At 42.7% G+C, this 19,493-nt stretch overlaps 1 protein-coding gene across 2 annotated transcripts in view; it reads left to right on the top strand.

Annotated features, from left to right (window-relative positions):
- AK5 (adenylate kinase 5) overlaps positions 1-18,967 on the top strand; it is a 132,919-nt gene extending 113,952 nt beyond the window's left edge. Inside the window, exons 13-15 of one of the 2 annotated variants that reach the window (XR_005583957.1) lie at positions 3,113-3,292; positions 17,532-17,757; positions 17,806-18,967. Coding sequence is in view for 1 of the 2 variants with exons in the window: in XM_039486021.1 (XP_039341955.1) it covers positions 3,113-3,292; positions 17,532-17,642 (291 nt within the window). In the remaining variant the exon portion in view is untranslated. Of the gene's footprint in view, positions 1-3,112; positions 3,293-17,531 lie in introns of both variants that reach the window. The other variant, XM_039486021.1, reaches the window with a different exon arrangement.
- Positions 18,968-19,493: the final 526 nt, after the last annotated feature.

The raw sequence follows: 19,493 nt of genomic DNA, 5'->3' as shown, positions 1-19,493 counted from the left end.
ATTCAGAATGTAAGGAAGCAGAAAAACAGGCATAGTCGAAGCCACCTCCCTTATTCTCCAGCTACTGTAGACCTAATGTGAATATTTGCATTTAAAAACTTACCTTTAAGGTACTGCCCTCTTAAAAGAATGGGCTCCAGGAAAGCATCTTCCTTTCTGGGAGGGCCACATGTCAGTCATCGGAGGTTCTTTTATAGCCAATGGTAAAGTTCTCTAGCTCATGGTCACTAATGAAATGAATGGCCACTTTTTCTTGGGGCTTTTTCTTGTCTTTTCCTAGAGAGAAGCTCTCCAAATCCCTGCTGGAATGGAAAAGAATAGAGAGCATCTTTAATTGTCTGTCCCTTTCAAAGGACTTCAGACACACATGGATGGAGATCATATCTGACATTCTCATTACATGTGTTGATCATTAAACAAGCTAAGGCACAAAATGAGTTACAACTAGCATGGGACATAAAAGGAAATAAGAGGAGGTGAGAGACATCTCCTCTCATATTAAGAACAAGAGAAAGACAAAGGAAAGTGTAGGATTTCAGGTCTCTACTTAGTGGGGAAAGAGAGCTAATAACTGATGACATCAAGAAGGTTGAGGTTTTTAATGCTTATTTTGCTTCAGTCTTCACTAAAAAGGTTAGTGGTGACAGAAACTCAACACAATATTAACTACAAGAGAAAAGGAATACAAGCTAAAATTAGGAAACAGTAGTTTAAAGGATATGTATATAAGTTACCTGTTTTCAAGTTGGCGGGTCTGAGGAAATTCATCCTAGGGTACTTATGGAACTAGCTGAAGCAATCTCACAACCATTAGCAATTATCTTGAGGAACTCATGGAGGACGAGTAAGGAAAGGTCCCAGAGAACTGGAGAAGAGCAAACATAGTACCTATCTTTAAAAAGGGGAACAAAGAGGAGCTAGAGAATTATAGACCTGTCAGCCTAATACCTTGAAAGATACTGGAACAAATTCTTAAACAATCAATTTGTAAGTACCCAGAGGATAATAACAACCTTGACAAATGGGAGAATTGGTCTGAAATCAACAAGATGAAATTCAGTATAGAAATACGACACTTAGAAAGGAAAATGAAAGGCACACATACAAAGTGGGGAATAACTTGGCTAGGCAGTAGTACTGCAGAGAAAAGGATCCAGTTATAGTGGATCACAACTGAATATGAGTGAACAATGTGATGCAGTTGCAAAAAAGGGTAATATTCTGGGGTGTATTAACAGGAGCATTGTACGTAAGACATGGGAGTTAACTGTCCCACTCTGCTCAGCACTGGGAAGGCCTCAACTGGAGTATCGTGTCCAGTAGTGGTAAGAGATTTAGAAAATCTGACCTATTAGGAAAAGTTAAAAAAACTGGGCATGTTTAGTCTGGAGAGAGAAAAAATAGACTACGGTGTGACCTGATACCAGCTTTCAAATATGTTAAGGGCTGTTATAAAGAGGACAGTGATCAATTGTTCTCCATGTCCATTGAAGGTAGGACAAGAAGTAATGTGATTATTTTTTAGCACAGGAGATTTAGGTTAGATATTAGATAAAACTTTCTAACTATAAGTTCAGTTAAGTTCTGAAGTAGGCTTCCAAGGGAGCTTATAGAATCTCCGTCACTGGAGGTTTTTAAAAACAGGTTGGACAAACACCTGTCAAGGATGGTTTAGGTTTACTTAGTCCTGCATCAGTGCAATGGGCTGCACATTTCTATGATTTTATTATCTCCATGCAGCTTATCACATACTAGGCTCAGTCCTACAGTTCTTTCTCAGACAAAATTCAGTGTCAATGGGCATTTTTGGCTGAGCAGGCTGCAGGATAAAGTGCACTGCTGCTTTCTTAACCCAACATGTAGAGAAACATCCATGATGGCCCTTTAAAATTAATTACTGTGAATCATCCTCAGAATTTTTGTAAGGATCTGACACACACACAGACACACAAGATATCTTATAACATGGGAACAGTGCAACCTGCCTGGTTTCCCTCTCCCCCCCTTATATTTACAGGTTCTTTTTCAGCTGGGAACAAGTAAATGCATATAATATAATCTTCTATTTAATTCAGAAATTACCTATCTTTGCCATGTCCCAAGAATGAAAAAAAAAACCCACAAAAACCCCCACAAAATTTTTTTGCCTTCATTCACTTGTACCTCCCTTGGAAAAGGTAAAAGCCTCCCCAGGGAAGGTAGCCTCACAGTTTGAGAAGCACGCAATGCTAAGTTTCATCTTATATGAGTTAGAAACACTTCATCTCTGCATAAATCAGAGTGATATAACACATCTCTCTGTTCATACTAGAGCCATAGAGATGGAGAGTTACATCTCAAGTCAACCCAGGCAAATACTGTGATAAAGTACCTATGAACATTTGTTTGAGTAAATGCGGTGAAATACATTGGATGGCATTCCTAAAGCCTTTTATTGACTGTGTAATTGCTGTTCAGGAAGGGTTTTGTTTACATAAACATTTGGGAACATTCATGCACAAGATTATGTATGTTTGTGTATAGTTCTTTTATTTGCATGCAATTAAACATATTCATGTGAAACCACCTATTTGCACGTAAAACTATCCAAGTGATAGTTATCCAGTCATGGAGTTAAAAACAATACCATGTGCTTAGTCACAAAGCTTGACCAGCAAATACTGAATACTTACAGTGGGCACGCCAGAAGCTGGAGTGTGTTTGCATAAAGCATTTGTCGGATAATTGCAAATAGCAAACAAATTCTCAAAGCCCAAGTCTGGGTCTTAGCTTGTAATTCCTTTAGGGCAAGGCGTGTATCTTTGTATGTGTTTGCCTAGCACAGTAAGGCCCTCGTCCTGATTGAGGCCCTCGTCCTGATTGAGGCCTCTGGATGCTGCTGTATAACATGACTATTTGTTAATAATAATCTGCTTGCCGGCAAATCACAAATAGAAGAAGGACTAAATTAATTGAATAACTTGTTTGCTGAAGAGAGTTGGTCTTGTTTTAATTATATGACTAATCAGCTAGCTTGTGTTTTACAGTTATCTGAAAAAACTTGAGTTAATAAACAAAACCAGATTTTTCCAGCCCAGCATTTGGACTAATTATTGTTTCTCTGCTTCTGTAGATTGGGGAGCCAAAACTTGTGCTCTACCTGGACTGCTCCACTGAGACTATGAGCAGTCGCCTTTTGAAGAGGAGTCAGTGCACTGATGATGCCGAAGCTGTTATGAAACGAATTGATACGTACTACCAAGCAACCAAGCCCATGATTGCATATTATGAAAAGAAGACACAGTTATGCAAGGTAAATTGCTTAACTTTTGAATTAAGCGATTGTTCTCCTCTTCCATTATGTGAATGGTGTTTCAGGATTAGTGATGGAAAGGCCATTTATAAACTGTGCTCAATTCCTGCCAGCCTCCCACGGAGCTGCTCATATTCTGATCTGATCTCACCTTTCTCTTGCTTGACTTATTTTCTCCTGCGCACAGGGCTGGCATTGGCAACTTCAAATAGTCTCTGTAAAATACACTGTTACTTTCAAACACTCAGTGGGGCAGCCTGCATTATGCAATTTCTGCAATCAAATTTCTGACATCTGGAAAACAATTTTAAAGCAGATTCACCTAGAATACCATGCAGCACCACAAACCAAAGCATCTTCTCCTATTAAAAGCTTTTATTTAAAAAATCTGTGTATACTTCTGTCATAGGTCTCACCCCCACTTAGAGCTGTTGGGTTCCAAAATGGGGACCTGCACTGACTCCCCTAAACTAAAATCCTAGTTAGATCTGGTAAAAGCTGCCACCACCCAATAATGTACATGTATTGGGACACAGTCCTTCCCCAAAAATCCTTGGGGATCCCAAGAGCCCCAAATCCAGGGAGTTCTTACACCTAGGAGAAATAAACCATTCCCCCCTGCTTCCTCCCCCCTCCCTTTTCCTAGGAGAGATACCGGGATCCAACTACAGAGGGATGCCTTCCTTTTCCCTCCTCCCCTTTCCCTGAGAATTTACCCAAGGAAAGATCAACCAAGTCCTTAACAGAAAAGATTTATTAAAGAATAAAAAGAAAGTAACTATCTCTGTATTACCAGGATGCAAAAATACAGGGTCTAAACTTATCCATCTCTGGAGAGAATCCCCCCTCCTTTCTTTCTCAGTAAAAGCAATAACAGTACAGAAGTAAAGAAATTCTATAGCAAACACACAATTGCAAATGTAGAAATCAAATTATAAGACTAATCCGCCTTTCTAATTAATACTCACTATTGGATAGTAGGAACTACTCCAGGAGAACTTGGAGACATGTCTGGCCTCTCTTAGGTCCAAAAAGAGAGAACACTTACACAAAGAACACAGACAAAGGCTTCCCTCCACAGAGATTTGAAATTATCTTGTTCCTTGATTGGTCCTCTGGTCAGGTGTTTCTCAGGTTACTGAGCTTGTTAACCCTTTCCAGGTAAAAGAGACCTTAACCCTGATCTGTTTATTTATGACAACTTCTCTGCATGGTCACCAAGGGCAGCAAATTAAGTCTGTCATATACACCTTAGTGTGACACCTAAACCTCCCTCCTGTGCAGAACTAAACACACACCTCCACACCAGGTTTACATAGACTGTTAGGGACAGATCTTCAGCTGGTGTAAATGGCATAGGACCACTAATTTCAATAGAGCCACATCTTTTTACACTTGTTTAGGATCTGACCCTCATAGAGTAACACAAAGCATGACTTTAGTTCAAGTAAAAAGAATGAATAAGCTGCACTTTGTAGAGCTGCAAGAGGAAAACAAATATATGTTTAACTGATTGATGTACTAAGCTGTCTTGGAATCCTGTATAAAATGGTCACCCCACCCCACCATTCACAGATCTCCTTACAGGAGGACAGAAAGAAATTCCAAACCATGCATGACCCAGGGTTCCCCAGTCACTCATTTGTGCCTTGACCTGGAGCCAGATTCATTCTTGCTGGCATTGGGAAGTAAGTTACATCGTCCAGTTCCACCTTGGGCCTCTGCACCCAGGAAAGGGCCAGTGGTGATATCAGTGATGTCATTTCCTCCTGAGACCCCCCGATCCCCACAGGGCAGAAGCCTGAGCTCCCCCCACCCCAGTTTGGTAGGTAGAGAGTGGAGTGAGGGGCTCCATGAGCCGCACTTTAACTGTAAAAGAGCCGCATGCGGCTCAAGACCGGAGGTTTGGCCACCCCAGTACTATGCGAACAACAAATCGTAGTGGATAAAATAATAATACTTGGTCAGTCGTTTTGCTGGGAGAATAATATATAGTAAATGAAACACTGAATTTACACTGCTGTGGCTCTTTTGGGTAATCTTGATTGCTCCTGAACCACTGAGGTCTGAGTATCACTGATGGAGGAGAAATTTGCAATTTGGAGGGCAGGGGCGTTGCTTTCTCACTTATAGCAAGTTACAACATATTATTCAGACTGCTGTGTGCTGCTCTGTGGCGGGGCTAGGGTCTTCTGCCCTGGAGGGGGGGGGGGTCTTGAGTGGAAACGGCATCATTGATATCATCACTGGCACACTCTTGTGCTCTCTGTGATAGAGAAGTGGAGTGGAAGTCAGGTGAAAAATAGAAAAATCCAATACTACTTCTGACCACAATTTCCTTGTATTCTAAATCAAGGCATTTGACACAAGCTTCGTTACTTTATGGATCTAGCTATGTGTATGGGATAGAGTCGTTATGTAAAAGCATTTCAAAATACGTATTTAGTATATGTGCTTCTTATTTTAAACATAACTCACGTTTTCACCCTTAGGAATTTAGTTCATTCCTAGGTGGGGAGGAGCCATCTGAAGGGAGCTCTGTTCAGGGAAGGAAGGATGGTTTCTGGCCAGTGTGTTGGGACTTAAAGGTGACGCAAGTCCTGCTCCACCTCACTAATGCTGGGAAACCCCTCCTGCTGAGGCCTGTGCTCCCAACAGATAAAATTCACTGTTGTGCTGAGGGCCCACACAAAGCTTATGCCCCTTTAAATCTGACAAACCCTATTTTGAGGGATTGGGAAGGATTTAAAAGGGCATGGGATGGGATTTGAAAAGGTTTTTAAGGGGCCCAAATCCCACCCAGCTCCCTTAGACTGCTTTGAAAATCACAGTTGTCTTTATTTTTAAATGCAGCCTGCCCCAGTACATGACCAAATACTGATCGTGCTTTTACCTGCAGGGAGATTAGCAATTTTACTTAAATCCAAATGTTCCACGTCACAGCTTTCAGGAGCATAAGCATACAGCACTTCTAAAAGAGCCAGCCTTTGCTTTGGCATAGAGCAAAAAGACAGAGTTGTCAATTGGCTTGTCAAAGAGAAGACTCTATTTTTATTTGATTTCAACATTTGTAAGTGAATTTAATGCTGAGACAAGGGGTCAGATTGCCAGCCCTGGCAACTGAGTCCCCTCATTTATCCACAGAACAGGTACAGCGCAGGGCAGTGGCAGTGCAAGCTCCCCTGCCCTTTGCAGCTCACCAGCTCTTCAGTCAGGCTCCATGTGCACGGGAGAAATTCACCTTGGCACACAAGGCCTAGAGTGGCCTTACTTGGTGCCTCACCCCTTGGCCCAGGGATGTGTTTCAGCCTAAGTGAGAGGAGAGATGGGTGCATTTCAGCTGCCTGAAGTTTACACATGAGCAGGTTCAAAACTTCACTTTTGTATTCTGAAATGGCTTACTGACTGCTCGGTACTGTCTCCCTAGTCTCTGGTTATAATGTCTTGTTTACTTGGTACAGAGTCAGGAATCGGTTTGCTATATTTTTGTGTGTTTAATTTTGTTTTTAAAAAAGTCCTCTCTTCCACTGAACAGTTAGGCCCCGAGGTCTTCTATATCGCCCATAGATGACTGTATCAGTCACATAATAACGCCAAGTGCCCTCTGCCCCCTTAATGTAGTAATGGTGGGCATTCAAAAAAAATAAACAAGTTGTGTGCCAGTCACTACCGCCTGCTCAGTCATCTACTTTATGTTCCATCCCTACCTTGCCAATCTGGTTATTGTCCAGTGAGGGTGCAAACTTGTTGGGGGTAGGGAATCAACATAAACAAACAACAGGATTCTTGCCAGCCTCAGCCATTAACTGCATCCATAGCTTTCACTCCACCCAAAAATGCATTCAGGGTTTGTCTACACTACGAAATTATGTCAACTTAATAGAAGTAGATTTTTTAGAAATCGATTTGATACAGTCGATTGTGTGTGTCCCCACTAAGCACATTAAGTCGTTGGTGTGAGTCCACAGTACCAAGCTAGCATCAACTTTCAGAGCGTTGCACTGTGGTAGCTATCCCACAGTTCCTGCAGTCTCCGCTGCCCATTGGAATTCTGGGTTGAGATCCCAATGCCTGATGGGGCAAAAACATTGTCATAGGTGGTTCTGGGTACATGGCGTCAGCCCCCCACCCCCGTGAAAACAACGTCAAAAAATCATTTCTCACCTTTTTTCCTGGGTTACCCGTGCAGATGACATACCACGGCAAGCATAGAGCCTGTTCAGCTCACTGTCACTGTATGTCTCTGGGTGCTGCTGGTGGACACAGTACTGCGGTGCTACACAGCAGCCTCCCCTTGCCTTGCCTTGCAGATGGCAGATGGTACAATACGACTGCTAGCTGTCATCATCATCCCATGGGTGCTCCTGGACGACCTCAGTTAGGATGGTTGGGGGGTGCCTGGGCAGACATGGGTGCTCCTGGTCGGCTGACTCCAGGTCATTCTCTTCTTTAAGTTTCGTCTAATGGAGATTCAGTCCTGCCTGGAATATCATGCCAGCTGCAGGCTTCTGCCTCAGGCTGCTCTCTCAGTCAGCAGCACTGCACGGTCGCACCTACCCCTTGCTCCCATGGCTCATGAAGCCCGGACAGTAGTAAGGAGCAATTCAACTATAGGCTGAGCAAGTGCATAATGGTGGTAGAATGTGCCTTTGGATGTTTAAAAGCTCGCTGGCGCTGTTTACTGACTCGGTTAGACCTCAGTGAAACCAATATTCCCATTGTTATTACTGCTTGCTGTGTGGTCCGCAATATCTGTGAGAGTAAGGGGGAGATGTTTATGGTGGGGTGGGAGGTTGAGGCAAATCGCCTGGATGCTGATTATGCGTAGCCAGACACCAGGGCGGTTAGAAGAGCACAGCAGGACACGCTGTGCATCAGAGAAGCTTTGAAAACCAGTTTCATGACTGGCCAGGCTACGGTGTGAAAGTTCTGTTTGTTTCTCCTTGATGAAAATCCGCCCCCTTGGTTCACTCTAGTTCCCAGTAAGCCCTCCCCGCCCCTCTTTGATCTCCGCTTGCAGAAGCAATAAAGTCATTGTTGTTTCAAATGTATGCATTCTTTATTAATTTGTCACACAAATGGGGGGATAACTGCCAAGGTAGCCTGGGAGGGGTTAGGGAGGAGGGAAGCACAGAGGTGGGGTAGTTGTAGGGGCACCCCCTAGAATGGCATTCAGCTCATCATAGAAGCAGCATGTCTGGGGCTCTGACCCAGAGCGGCCACTTGCCTCTCTGGTTCTTTGGTAGGCTTCATGCGGCACTGCTGTGGGTCCCTGTTATAACCTCTGTCCTTCATACCCTTGGAGATTTTTTCAAATATTTCAGCATTTTGTCTTTTGGAATGGAGTTCGGATAGCATGGATTCGTCTCCCCATACAGCGATCAGATGCAGTACCTCCCGTCTGGTCCATGCTGGAGCTCTTTTGCGATTCTGGGACTCCATGGTCACCTGTGCTGGTGAGCTCTGCATGGTCACCTGTGCTGATCAGCTCACCACGCTGGCCAAACAGGAAAAGAAATTCAAAAGTTCGTGGGGCTTTTCCTGTCTACCTGGCCAGTGCATCTGAATTGAGAGTGCTGTCCAGAGCGGTCACAATGGAACACTCTGAGATAGCTCCCGGAAGCCAATACTGTCAAATTGCATCCACACTACCCCAAATTCGATTTCGGTGCTAATCCCCTTGTCGGGTAGGAGTACAGAAATCGATTTTAAGAGCCCTTTAAGTCAACAAAAATGGCTTTGTCGTGTGGCAGGTACAGGGTTAAATCGATCAAATGCTGCTAAATTAGACTTAAACTCGTAGTGTAGACCAGGGCCTAGATCATTTGTCACTCCCCTTGATAGTCTCTCTTTCTCCCTTGACTTGGTTTTATTAGCGCTTATGGACCTGCACAGGGTCCTGGTGACAGGAACAGACACACACATTATCACAGCCTAGCAATGGTTTCTTACTGTTTTCTCTACCTCCTGCGTGTACGTTTTCCAAATACTTTGTATTTTGCCCTTCTTTAGGTCACTCTGGCAAAGGATATGAATGTTGCTCACCCTGTTTATTGGTTTAAGTCTAAGTTGAAAATGTTTTCTTTGTGGGCTAGAATTGTTAGTCGTCGTTTTGAAGAGTCACTTTCCCTACTGCTGTATAGCACAATGATACATGGGAATGGCCTTCTATTAATGGGTGACAGATCACTCTCCTGGCTCATGTAATCTTTGGCTAGCAAGGGTGCCAGTTAAATGTCAGTTAGGTGGAGAAGGTAGGGATGTGGACCATCAAGTGAGGGCACTTGTTTTATAAAGAGCCCAATATCAAACCTTAGTTTGCTCATTAACTGCATGAGATTTACTGTTAGAATATACATGGAAGGAGCTTTAAGGACCTTATGGAGCCCATGAACCTCTGGAGTCTGACCTAATTGCCACTGAAGTCAATAGGAGTCTTGAAATTATGATTTGGCAGTGTCAGATTACTGGGGCAGCAGGTCAGGTCTCCATTTGAAGTCACTCTTTGAACAAAAGATAACTAACTGCTTCTATTCAGCAACTAAGGCGCTACACCCAACAAAAGGATTGGAATCTTAATATGCAAATGTTTCCCGCTGTCTGTGAACCTGACAGGAATAAATGATAGTGAATCTTGCAAAAGCTCAGCTGAGCAGAGGCACAGGTAGTGTGCAGTTTCAAAGGAAATCTAATCAGACGGAATAAAGGGGATAGAATTGAAGGGATTTGGGGTTTGTTTGTTTCTAATCTGCACATTTTCCATTTGAGCAGAGAGCTTCCAAACCCTATTCTGGGCATCAAAGTGACTAACGCTGGGACAGAAGTTTTTCCATTTAAGGAATTTAAAATCTTGGGTTTGGGGGCAATTCAGTTCTCTATGATCCCTACTATGTGTGATGCACTGCATCTACCAGCTGATAACAACTACTACCGATTGTTTTTACAGATCATTCCTATCCTACATGTAAGTCAGAAAGTACTTTTGAAAGGAACAAAGACTGTAACTTCCTTACTACAGAAGCATTCATACTCTTGAGTGTTGTTTTTCAAAAATACAAAGCCACTGCACTATTTTACTTACAGAAAGACTATCTCAATTTGCAATTAACTATTGAACTATGTCATTTTGCGGTAGCTGCTTGTTATGGCAGAAAAATAGAAAAGTGAAAAAAATTCATAGCAAAAAATGCAAAAGTCAAGGTTTAGTTAAAATGGGAAAACTCATGGCAAAAATCAATCCCAGGTGCAAGAACAAACTTATGGAACCATACTCATATTTATTATATGTGACAGCCATATGTGAATCCAACTCCACTAAAACAAATTAGGTGCTTCTTTTAGAAAGGCACAAAGGCACAATTTAGGGCAGGCTGCATCTCAGGAGCATTGCAGCATATGTGGTTTGTAGGCTAAAAGATTTTATAGCAAATGCTGATTTCTTTTTCTAGTACAAAATCAAATTATGAAACTGAAATATATTTTACTCTTATAGCCATTGAACACAGTTATCCACAGGGACAGAGTTTTTGAGGCTAGGAATTTTAAGTTGTCTTTCATGGCATAATGGTTAAGTGAAGCAGAGTATGGGTCAGATTTCTAATTGTATTTGGGTGCCTAAAGATACAGGCTATTCTACCCTTACGGCAGCGTGTACAGTACAGTCACTACCTGTGTAGCTACCTGCTGCATTGAAAGCCGGCTGTATCCATGCTTGTCACTGTAGTGTGTAGTTACACATGGCAGTGAAAGGCTCTGGCGGGGGGGGGGGAGGCAGTGAGGACAGGCTCCAGAGGCAGGGAAGCTGCTGGAGGTCCCCCTCCGCCCCCCTGCCAGAACCTTTCCCCGCTGCCTCTGCCCTGCTAGAGTCTTCCCCTGTTGCTGGAGCCTTTCACTGTGGCAGGGAAAGTCTCTGGCAGCAGGACACTGCATTGCTAAAAATAGCAGTGTAGACATGGGAAGCACTGCTGGGGGTTGGAGGGTGTACTGGGGCTGTAGCCTAGGGGTTCTGGTGTGAAGTCTACTACTTGCCTAAGCAGTGCCTCACTATTACACTTGCTGTCTGGTCAGCCTAGCCTAGTGGGATTTTCAGAAGTGCCTATGTGCCTCACCCCCACTGATTTCCAGGGGAGTGAGGCACATAGGTGCTTTTGAAAATCCCACTAGGCATCTATCTGCATCTTCAGGTCCCTAAATACCTTTAAAAATCAGGCTCAATGTCTAATGTAATAGTGGCTTATTCAGTAGTTAGTTATGCTTTTTACTGAGAAAGACAAATTCTGATTATTCTTAATATCTGACTCATCCTTTAAAGCTTCGTTTATTGTCAGTACGTAGGAGTTTAATAAGTAATATTAAAAGCAACGCATAGGCAATCAAGCAAGATCCCAACCTGGTTTACAGTAGCTGAGTAGGTGTATTCCTAGGAAACTTCATGTTCAAATAGACAGCTAAATAAAAGGAGTGTACACTTAGCAAATAATGTAAGCAGCCTGGCCCAGTGGATTTTCAGGGAGTCATAAAACTTCCCTATTTCAAATCACATCAGCCTGAAGTTTAGCCTACAAGATGTCAAACCAGATGCAGTTTTTTTCCTTCTACTTTTAATAACAGCTCTGAAAAGTAGTTAAGGCATGTGCTGGTTAAGGAGCAGTAAAAGAAACTTTTAGTTACTTATTGCAGACTTTTTGCATAGTTATTACAACCCCCCCCCCACAATTATTCATAGAAATTGCCATCGAGTGTAGGATTGTCCAGTCTCTGACAGCAGCCAACACTATATGCTTTAGAAGAGTGTTTATTAATCTTTTCAGGTGGATGAGCCCTAGTTTGAAGTAACATATTTTTGTGATCCCTACGTGTGTTACTCTTTTACAGAGACTGAATCAGTGATAACAGTGATACTCCCATATAGCAGTGTGTGTGTCTAAAGGTTGGCAGAGAATACTTGAATTTGAAGGGTAAGGATATGTGGGGAAGCGAGATTTTTTTTTGCTTTAGCTTGTAATAAAATATAACACCACACAACCCTCCTGATTACCTTGTGACCCTCTGGGAGTAGAAACCCTGTTGTTCCTCAACTGCTTCAGAGAGAGGTGCAAGAAACAATAACTGACAATTATAGATAATGTGGTCATAGGGGACAGTTCTTTAAAATGTGAAATGAATGGAAAGCAGTGCAGCACAGTTTACTTGTGCTTGTTTACACAGGAAGTTAGCATGGAATAAGCTAGGGTGTGTGTGTAGAGTGCAATAGCAATTCTGCTGTAGCTCCTCATGTGGACACATTCTACATTAGGGCCATGTCTACCCTACAGAGCCTATGCTGGCATAGCCCGCTAGCATACAGACAGCCTAAACTCCCAGCATAGGAACATCACATCTCTGAGTGATGTTAGTCCTGACGACAGAAGCACTCTTCCACCAGCATAGCTGTGTCTATATTGGGGGTTTTGTTAGCATGACCAATAGATGCCAGTAAAACATTTATGTGTAGACCAAGCCTAAGAATGACCCTTTTTGTGGTGCAGCTTAGTCCACTAAACCACAAAAGTCACTTTTAGTGTGGAATAAGTGGGGAGTTTAGCTATTCTGCACAGTGTGCTTTAAATTCCCACCCTAGCGCATTCTGTGATAACGTCCCATGTAGCTAAGCCTCTATGTTTGCAGACAGCCTGAGTAACTAGTTCAGAGAAGTGTGATCTGCACCATCATTCTCAATGGGATTGTAATTCTGCAACCCCAGTCCTGGGAATATAAGTGTTAACATTAACTATAATTTGATTGGTGAGCATTTTGACAAAACATCTAACTAAATATGCTTATCCCACAATGCTAACTGTCTTCCTAGGTACCTTAAGTGTCCCGACATGGTCTTGTTTCTATAGTCAAAAGCTCCAGCTTCCTCTGTGGCAATTTCGAGTTATGTATTTTCAATACAAAGTCATGCAATGAAATAAAAATCTGGGGAAGTATAAAATAAACGGAAAATAATACCAAAATAAACACAAGGACTATAGGGCTGAGTGTATTTTTGATTTTCAGACTTCACACTAAAACCCTCCATGTTGGAAGTTACCTAAACCTGCAGTGGAATTTCTAATCTGATGCACCGCAAAAAACAGGGTGCCTTAATACTGTATTTAGATCTAGCTCACAACAGAGGACACTAAGTCTTGAACTTACCGTACCATTTGTAAATTCTTAGCTTGCAGGGTCCATCGTACACTTGAAGGGACAAACTTCTCTTTCAGCCAGTGCTGCTCGCTGAGATTATACAGGTGCTGAGGTAACTTTGTGCTATTTCCTGCGAGTTGAACCTTTTCCCTTCATGTCTGGTGAAGGCTGGTGGTGGTGGTACTGGGCCCATTGTTGGCCAGAATTGTCCGTGTTTCCCATTGAGTGGATAGATTCCAGCCGCTCTTAAATAAAGTATTGCAAACGCCATGTTCAGGAAACCAACTCTTGATGCTGCCAGTCTGGCTATTGGCCTGTGTTCTCTCTCCCATTATTAGGAAGAGTCATTGAGGGTAGGTCTACACTGCAATAAAAAGCCTGCAGCGCTGAGTCTCAGAGCTTGGGTCAATTGGCAAAGGCTTATGGGGTTCAGGCTGCAGTGCAGATTTTTGGGCTCAAGCTGGAGCCTGGGCTCTGAGATCCATCCCCCTCACAAGCTTTCAGAGCCCAGGCTACAGCCCGAGCCCAAACATCTGCACTATAAATTTTAGCCCCATGGCGAAGTCCTGCGAACCCAAGTCAACTGACCTGGGCCAGCGGTGGGTCTTTTATTGCAATGTAGACATACGCCCAGAAGGCAGTAGCAAGGCAACTGCACTGGATGCATTTGCTAACCTCCTCCCGGCAATGGATGAAGATACAGTAGAATCTCAGAGTTACAGACATCTCGGGAATGGAGGTTGTTCATAAATCTGAAATGTTCCCTAACTCTGAACAAGACATTATGGACTTCAGCCACTGGGGGATTGGGGCTGCAGCCATGGGGGTGGGGGCTTCTGCCCCTTGGGGTGCCAGCGTTCTGGGCTTTAGACCTGTGGTTGGGGCTTCAGCCCCACACCTCCATTCCCAGCTTCTGCCCCACAGGAGGTGCCGGGGGTCCCTAGAGCTCCACCCCTCCCTCACCACTTCCCGTTTCCGCCAGGGGTGGAGGCACACTGGGGCTCGGGGCTTTAGCCATGAGGGGAGTGCTGGGGCTGAAACCAGCACTCCTCCTGTAGCAAAGCCCTGAGTCCCAGGGCCCCCCATGTGTCAGAAACCAGGAACAGAGCTGTGGGGCTGAAGCCCCAAGTCCCAGCGCTCACCCCGTGTCTAAAACTCTGAGCCCCAGTGCTCCTGAGGGTCAGAAGCCCCGAGCTCCCCCTCCCCCACAACCCAGAGCCCTGACCCCTCCACCCTGCAGCTGTAGCCCAACCCCCACGCCGAAGCCCTGAGCCCCAGGGCTAAAGCCCCAAGGCAGTACAGTACTTGCTGGGTTTTTTTTGTCTCTGCTGGTGCCTGATTGATTATTTCTGGTTCCACAAGGTGTCCAGTTGACCAGTAAGTCCGTAACTCTGGGGTTCGTATCTTTGAGGTTCTACGCTAATGCTGATTCTTTGTCTGCAGCCTTCAATAAGGTTGACCATGAGATTTAATTGGTTTGTTTGTGAACACAAGTAGAGGTGGATGGATCCTTTCCCGTGTGTATCTGTTCTTATACTTGTAAGAGAACCCAGAGTGTAGTTGTGGGCAATAGTTCTGCTATCCCTTGCACTGGCTCATTGGTACTATAGCGATGGATATTGTCACCTCACTTGTTTCAATAAGTAGGAGGGAGAGTAGGAGACAGGCTGCAGGGTATCCTTGATTTTTAGAATTACCCTCCACCCTAGCCCACCCAAATCCAGAGTTTTTAATCTTTGAGCTAAGGTGACCAGACAGCAAGTGTGAAAAATCAGAATGGGGGTGGGGGGTAATAGGAGCCTATATAAGAAAAAGACCCCAAAATCGGGACTGTCCCTATAAAATCAGGTCATCTGGCCACCCTACTTTGGGCACATTGCAAAACATATTCTTTCCCCCTCTTCTCTAAGGCGATTGAGGAGGGAATGTGCTGAAATGGCTCTAGTTATGGACAGGCCTTTGTTTATTTAGTGATTTTAAAATTATGGGATAGGCACCTAGAGCCCTGAATGGGCAGCTAATGGTGTATTTAAAAAATGTGAGAAATAAAAAAATTTCCACAAGGAATTTTTCTTGCACTGAAATTCTGCTACTCTAAAATATCTATTTTATGTGCATACAGTGTAGAGTTTCATACTTTGGAAAAAAACCAATTGAATTAGAGATCGAAACTTTAGTTCAGACATCAAATTCTGTTTCACTGCATAGATGAAGCCATTATTTATCATGGTAATAAACATGATGGGCTTGGCTACACTTGAGAGTTGCAGCGCTGGGAGTTTACAGCGCTGGTCATCCAGCTGTGTAGGAACAGCGCTGGTGTGTGGCCACATTGGCAGCATTTGCAGTGCTGTTGGGAGTGATGCATTATGGGCAGCTATCCCAGCGTTCAAGTGGCAGCAACGTGCTTTTCAAAAGAGGGGGGTCAGGTGGGGTGTAGTGTGACAGGGAGTGGGGGAGAGAGAGAGAGTGGATTTTTGGAGCCAACACTGTGTGTTAGCTTCCTGTCTTGCAAAATCAGAAAATGTTCCCAATCCCTTACCCTTAACTCTTAACTGCAAACAGCCTGCATCCAACGGACTCCCTTTCTCCACTCTGCCCCCGCTGTTTCTGTCAAGCAAACACTCACTCCCTGCCTGCCTCATTCACAGGGGTTATCTCATTTGATTGTTCACAGTCAGGTACAGATTGATCACAGCAAACAGGAGGCGTTTGATAAGCAGCTCCCGGAGCACCGGAGCTCCGAGTTCACTACAAAACAAAGAGAGGCTGCATAACAACACAAAGAGTAATTTAGTTAAAAGCATTCTGGGATATCTGCTAATACCCTGGAGGCCAATAACAGCGCTGGTGTGCATCCACACTTGATGAGCAGCGCTGGATCACCAGCGCTGCACTCGCTACACCCCAAGCAGACCAGGTGTTCAGCCAGCGCTGCAGCCAGGGAGTTGCAGCGCTGGATGTGCCTTGCAGGTGTGGACGGTTACTAATTGCAGTGCTGGAAAGCCTCCACCAGCGCTGCAACTCTCAAGTGTAGCCAAGCCCATAGATTGTATTGCAGATTCAGTTTGCAGATATTTCTGGAATACAAAATATAAAAATTTAGAGAGGTGTATGAATTGTTTTAATAGGCCAAAGATGAAATGCAGAATAAAAATAAAGCATCTGACACTAAATACAAACGAAGAAAGTCGATTCATAATGAAAAGAAATAAGCTGTATTGATCTACACGTTTCCCATATAATACACAGAACAATTACTATCTGTAAACTCTGTTCCCCATAGCCAGAACACTGGTAATTATTTCACGGCATAGGAAGCAGTTTTAGTCTAACAGCCAGGAGAAAATTTGGTCAAAGCAGAATCTGTGAAGAACTCAAGCTAAAGAGAAAAACTTATCATCTGTTTTGAAGAAAGTGAGCAATGGACCAGAACAAAAGCAGTGCCCACTGCAGAACATGCACTGCCCAGAGGTCATGAAAAAACTGGAACAAATTCACAAAGCTTGAAATACAAAAAACTCAAAACTGACTAGCTAGGTTGGGAGCTGTTGCCTGACAGCCCTTAGATCATAGGATTATATTCAGTGACACTTCAAATGACAAGAAAACAGTAAACAAGCCAGTACTAGTGACTTATTTTTTTTTTACCAGTATTAAACGGGGCTATTTTATTGAGTTTGTTTAACATAAAATAGCGTTAAAATAGGAATCCCAAAATTTTTAGTCTTTTCCATATATCAAAGATGTTATCTTTTAAACTTCAAAGGACTCTGCAGAAGGATCAATGTACACTTGCGCAACCTACAAAACCTCCACATGTAATCTAGTGGAAGCTTACAAATGAATACCCTGTTTTCCAGTTCAGCATTTACAGAAGCTGCAGACACTACAGTAGGAGAATGTTTATAAATCCAATCCCAAATCCAATAACCCAGAATTAGTACTGCTCTGAGCCCTTTGGATCAATTAAAAACATGGGTAATTTAAATTGTTACAACTTAATCAGCATAGGCTGGTGTGTTCACAACATCATTTCTATCTAACATATGTTTTGTTTTAATAGATAAATGCAGAAGGAACAGCAGAAGAGGTTTTTCTTCAAGTCTGCACATCAGTCGACAGCTTTCTGAAAAAGGAAGAGGAAGCATTGTCTCTTTCAGCAGAAGTACAGTAACGGTTTACATACAAAGTTTCATCTCATGTGCACTTGCTGTTCAAAGCAATATCTGCTGTCTTGAGAGATATCTGGAATTTGTGCATGTGGTATTAAATGTTATTTTAAAATAAATCTTTTATTTATAACCATACAGTATGCTAAATACAAAATGGTCTCCACACTAAAACCACACTAGTACTGTATGTTGTTTATCAAATTGTTTGCACTTCACAGGTTCAAAGCAGCATGGTGAACAGCAGCTCCAGTTTATATTTCTAGTATCATGCATTTGAATATAATCATATGTATTGCACAATCAGCAGTCAGTTCCTTCAGCTGCCATATAGCAAAGACTTTCAGGATTGCGCTGTCTGATTGCAATGAGGTTATTTTTTTTTCCTTTCATTAATTAACACTGTTCATTTTTGTGCTAACACTTAGCTTGTTCTTGATTCATAGTGTTTGAAATCTGTTCTCTGCCATTGTGCTTTATAATGGAACATTCCTGGAATTAGTAATGCTAATTTGTGGAACTGTGGAAGTTGAATAGACTTAACACTTCCCCAAAACACTGTCAATGCATTGCAAAAATGAACGGAACATGAAGAAATTAACAAATACTGTAGAGGTCTGTCCATCTGTTGCCATCGCACAGACAAAACTGCTGTGAAATCTTTGCTGTGCTGCTAGAGTTTGCTGTATCTTGTAACAATTTTCTAATTGGGCAGGGATACCTTTGCTCTTTGCTGAAAACATGAACTACTAATGTTGGTACAATTAAAAGTGCAAACAAATAGTTCTCCGGGCTAATAATAGTAGCATATTTTACTGTCAAAAATTAGCATGTGAAGTTGTTCAACAGCCATTATGTATAAAGATTAGCAGATAATTAAATCATACTCTCTAAGTATTCCAAGTGTAAATTTCAGTTTTGGATCCTCATCTGTTGTCTTCTAGTGGCACTGCCAAACTTTGAAAATGACAGTCAAGAAGAAGAAAGAAAAAAAGGCAGGGATTGATTCCTGCTGCTTGTATCTTTAACAATCCACCTTTCCAAAATATCTGCACAAAAATATGCAAAATCTCATATTTCCATCTACTCAGCCAAAATGTTGGGTTTTGGAACAGTGGTAGCCAGAAAACAAACAAACCTTCTTTGACATTCTTGTGAAGTAATTCCATCCTCTTACTATGCTGTTGCACCAGTCCACAGTTTAAATTTGCATGATTGATCTTTCTGTCAACAACTGTACTTTCAATGAGCATTTATGGGGCAGATTTGTATTTTTAAAGTTATCTTTCTTGTAATGAAGACATAATACAAATAAAAAGTATGGACAAATGCTAAGAGTCGTAATTTATGCTGCAGTACTCGTGGGTTTGATCTTGCCTAAAGCTCCATAAAATATGGATAATTGGTAAATATAACTCAAATAAAGCACTGTAAACTCTCCTCCCTTCCCCCCAAATCAGGGCAGATGATTTTTTTTTTGTGCTTTTCTTCTACTTCCTTGACATCTGCCCTGTAAGCAATAGCTTCAGTTATTCACTAAAGTGCAATTTTAGACCAGCTCTTCTCCTTTAATCGTGGATGTTCTTGCTTCCCTGGGTTCCTTTATAAGTTAACTTTTACCTTTGACACCAATTGAGGTGCTATGCCAACTCCAGAACATTGCCGTGAACCAACTGGAAGAGTACATGATACAACATGTCTAGCAAACCACTTCTTGAAAATAATCAATTTACCTTCAGAATGCAGCCAGACTCCTCTGGCTTGAAGAGAAACATCCTTTTAGCCTAGATCTGAACCTGGTGGCACTACTGGCTGTACTCTTATGCTATTTTTCCAGTAAATTATCCTAAGGACAC

The sequence above is a fragment of the Mauremys reevesii genome, linkage group 8 (assembly GCF_016161935.1).
Source record: "Mauremys reevesii isolate NIE-2019 linkage group 8, ASM1616193v1, whole genome shotgun sequence".
NCBI lineage: Eukaryota > Metazoa > Chordata > Testudines > Geoemydidae > Mauremys > Mauremys reevesii.
Note: the sequence above shows the minus strand (reverse complement) of the source record. Positions and strands in the feature narration are given on the sequence as shown.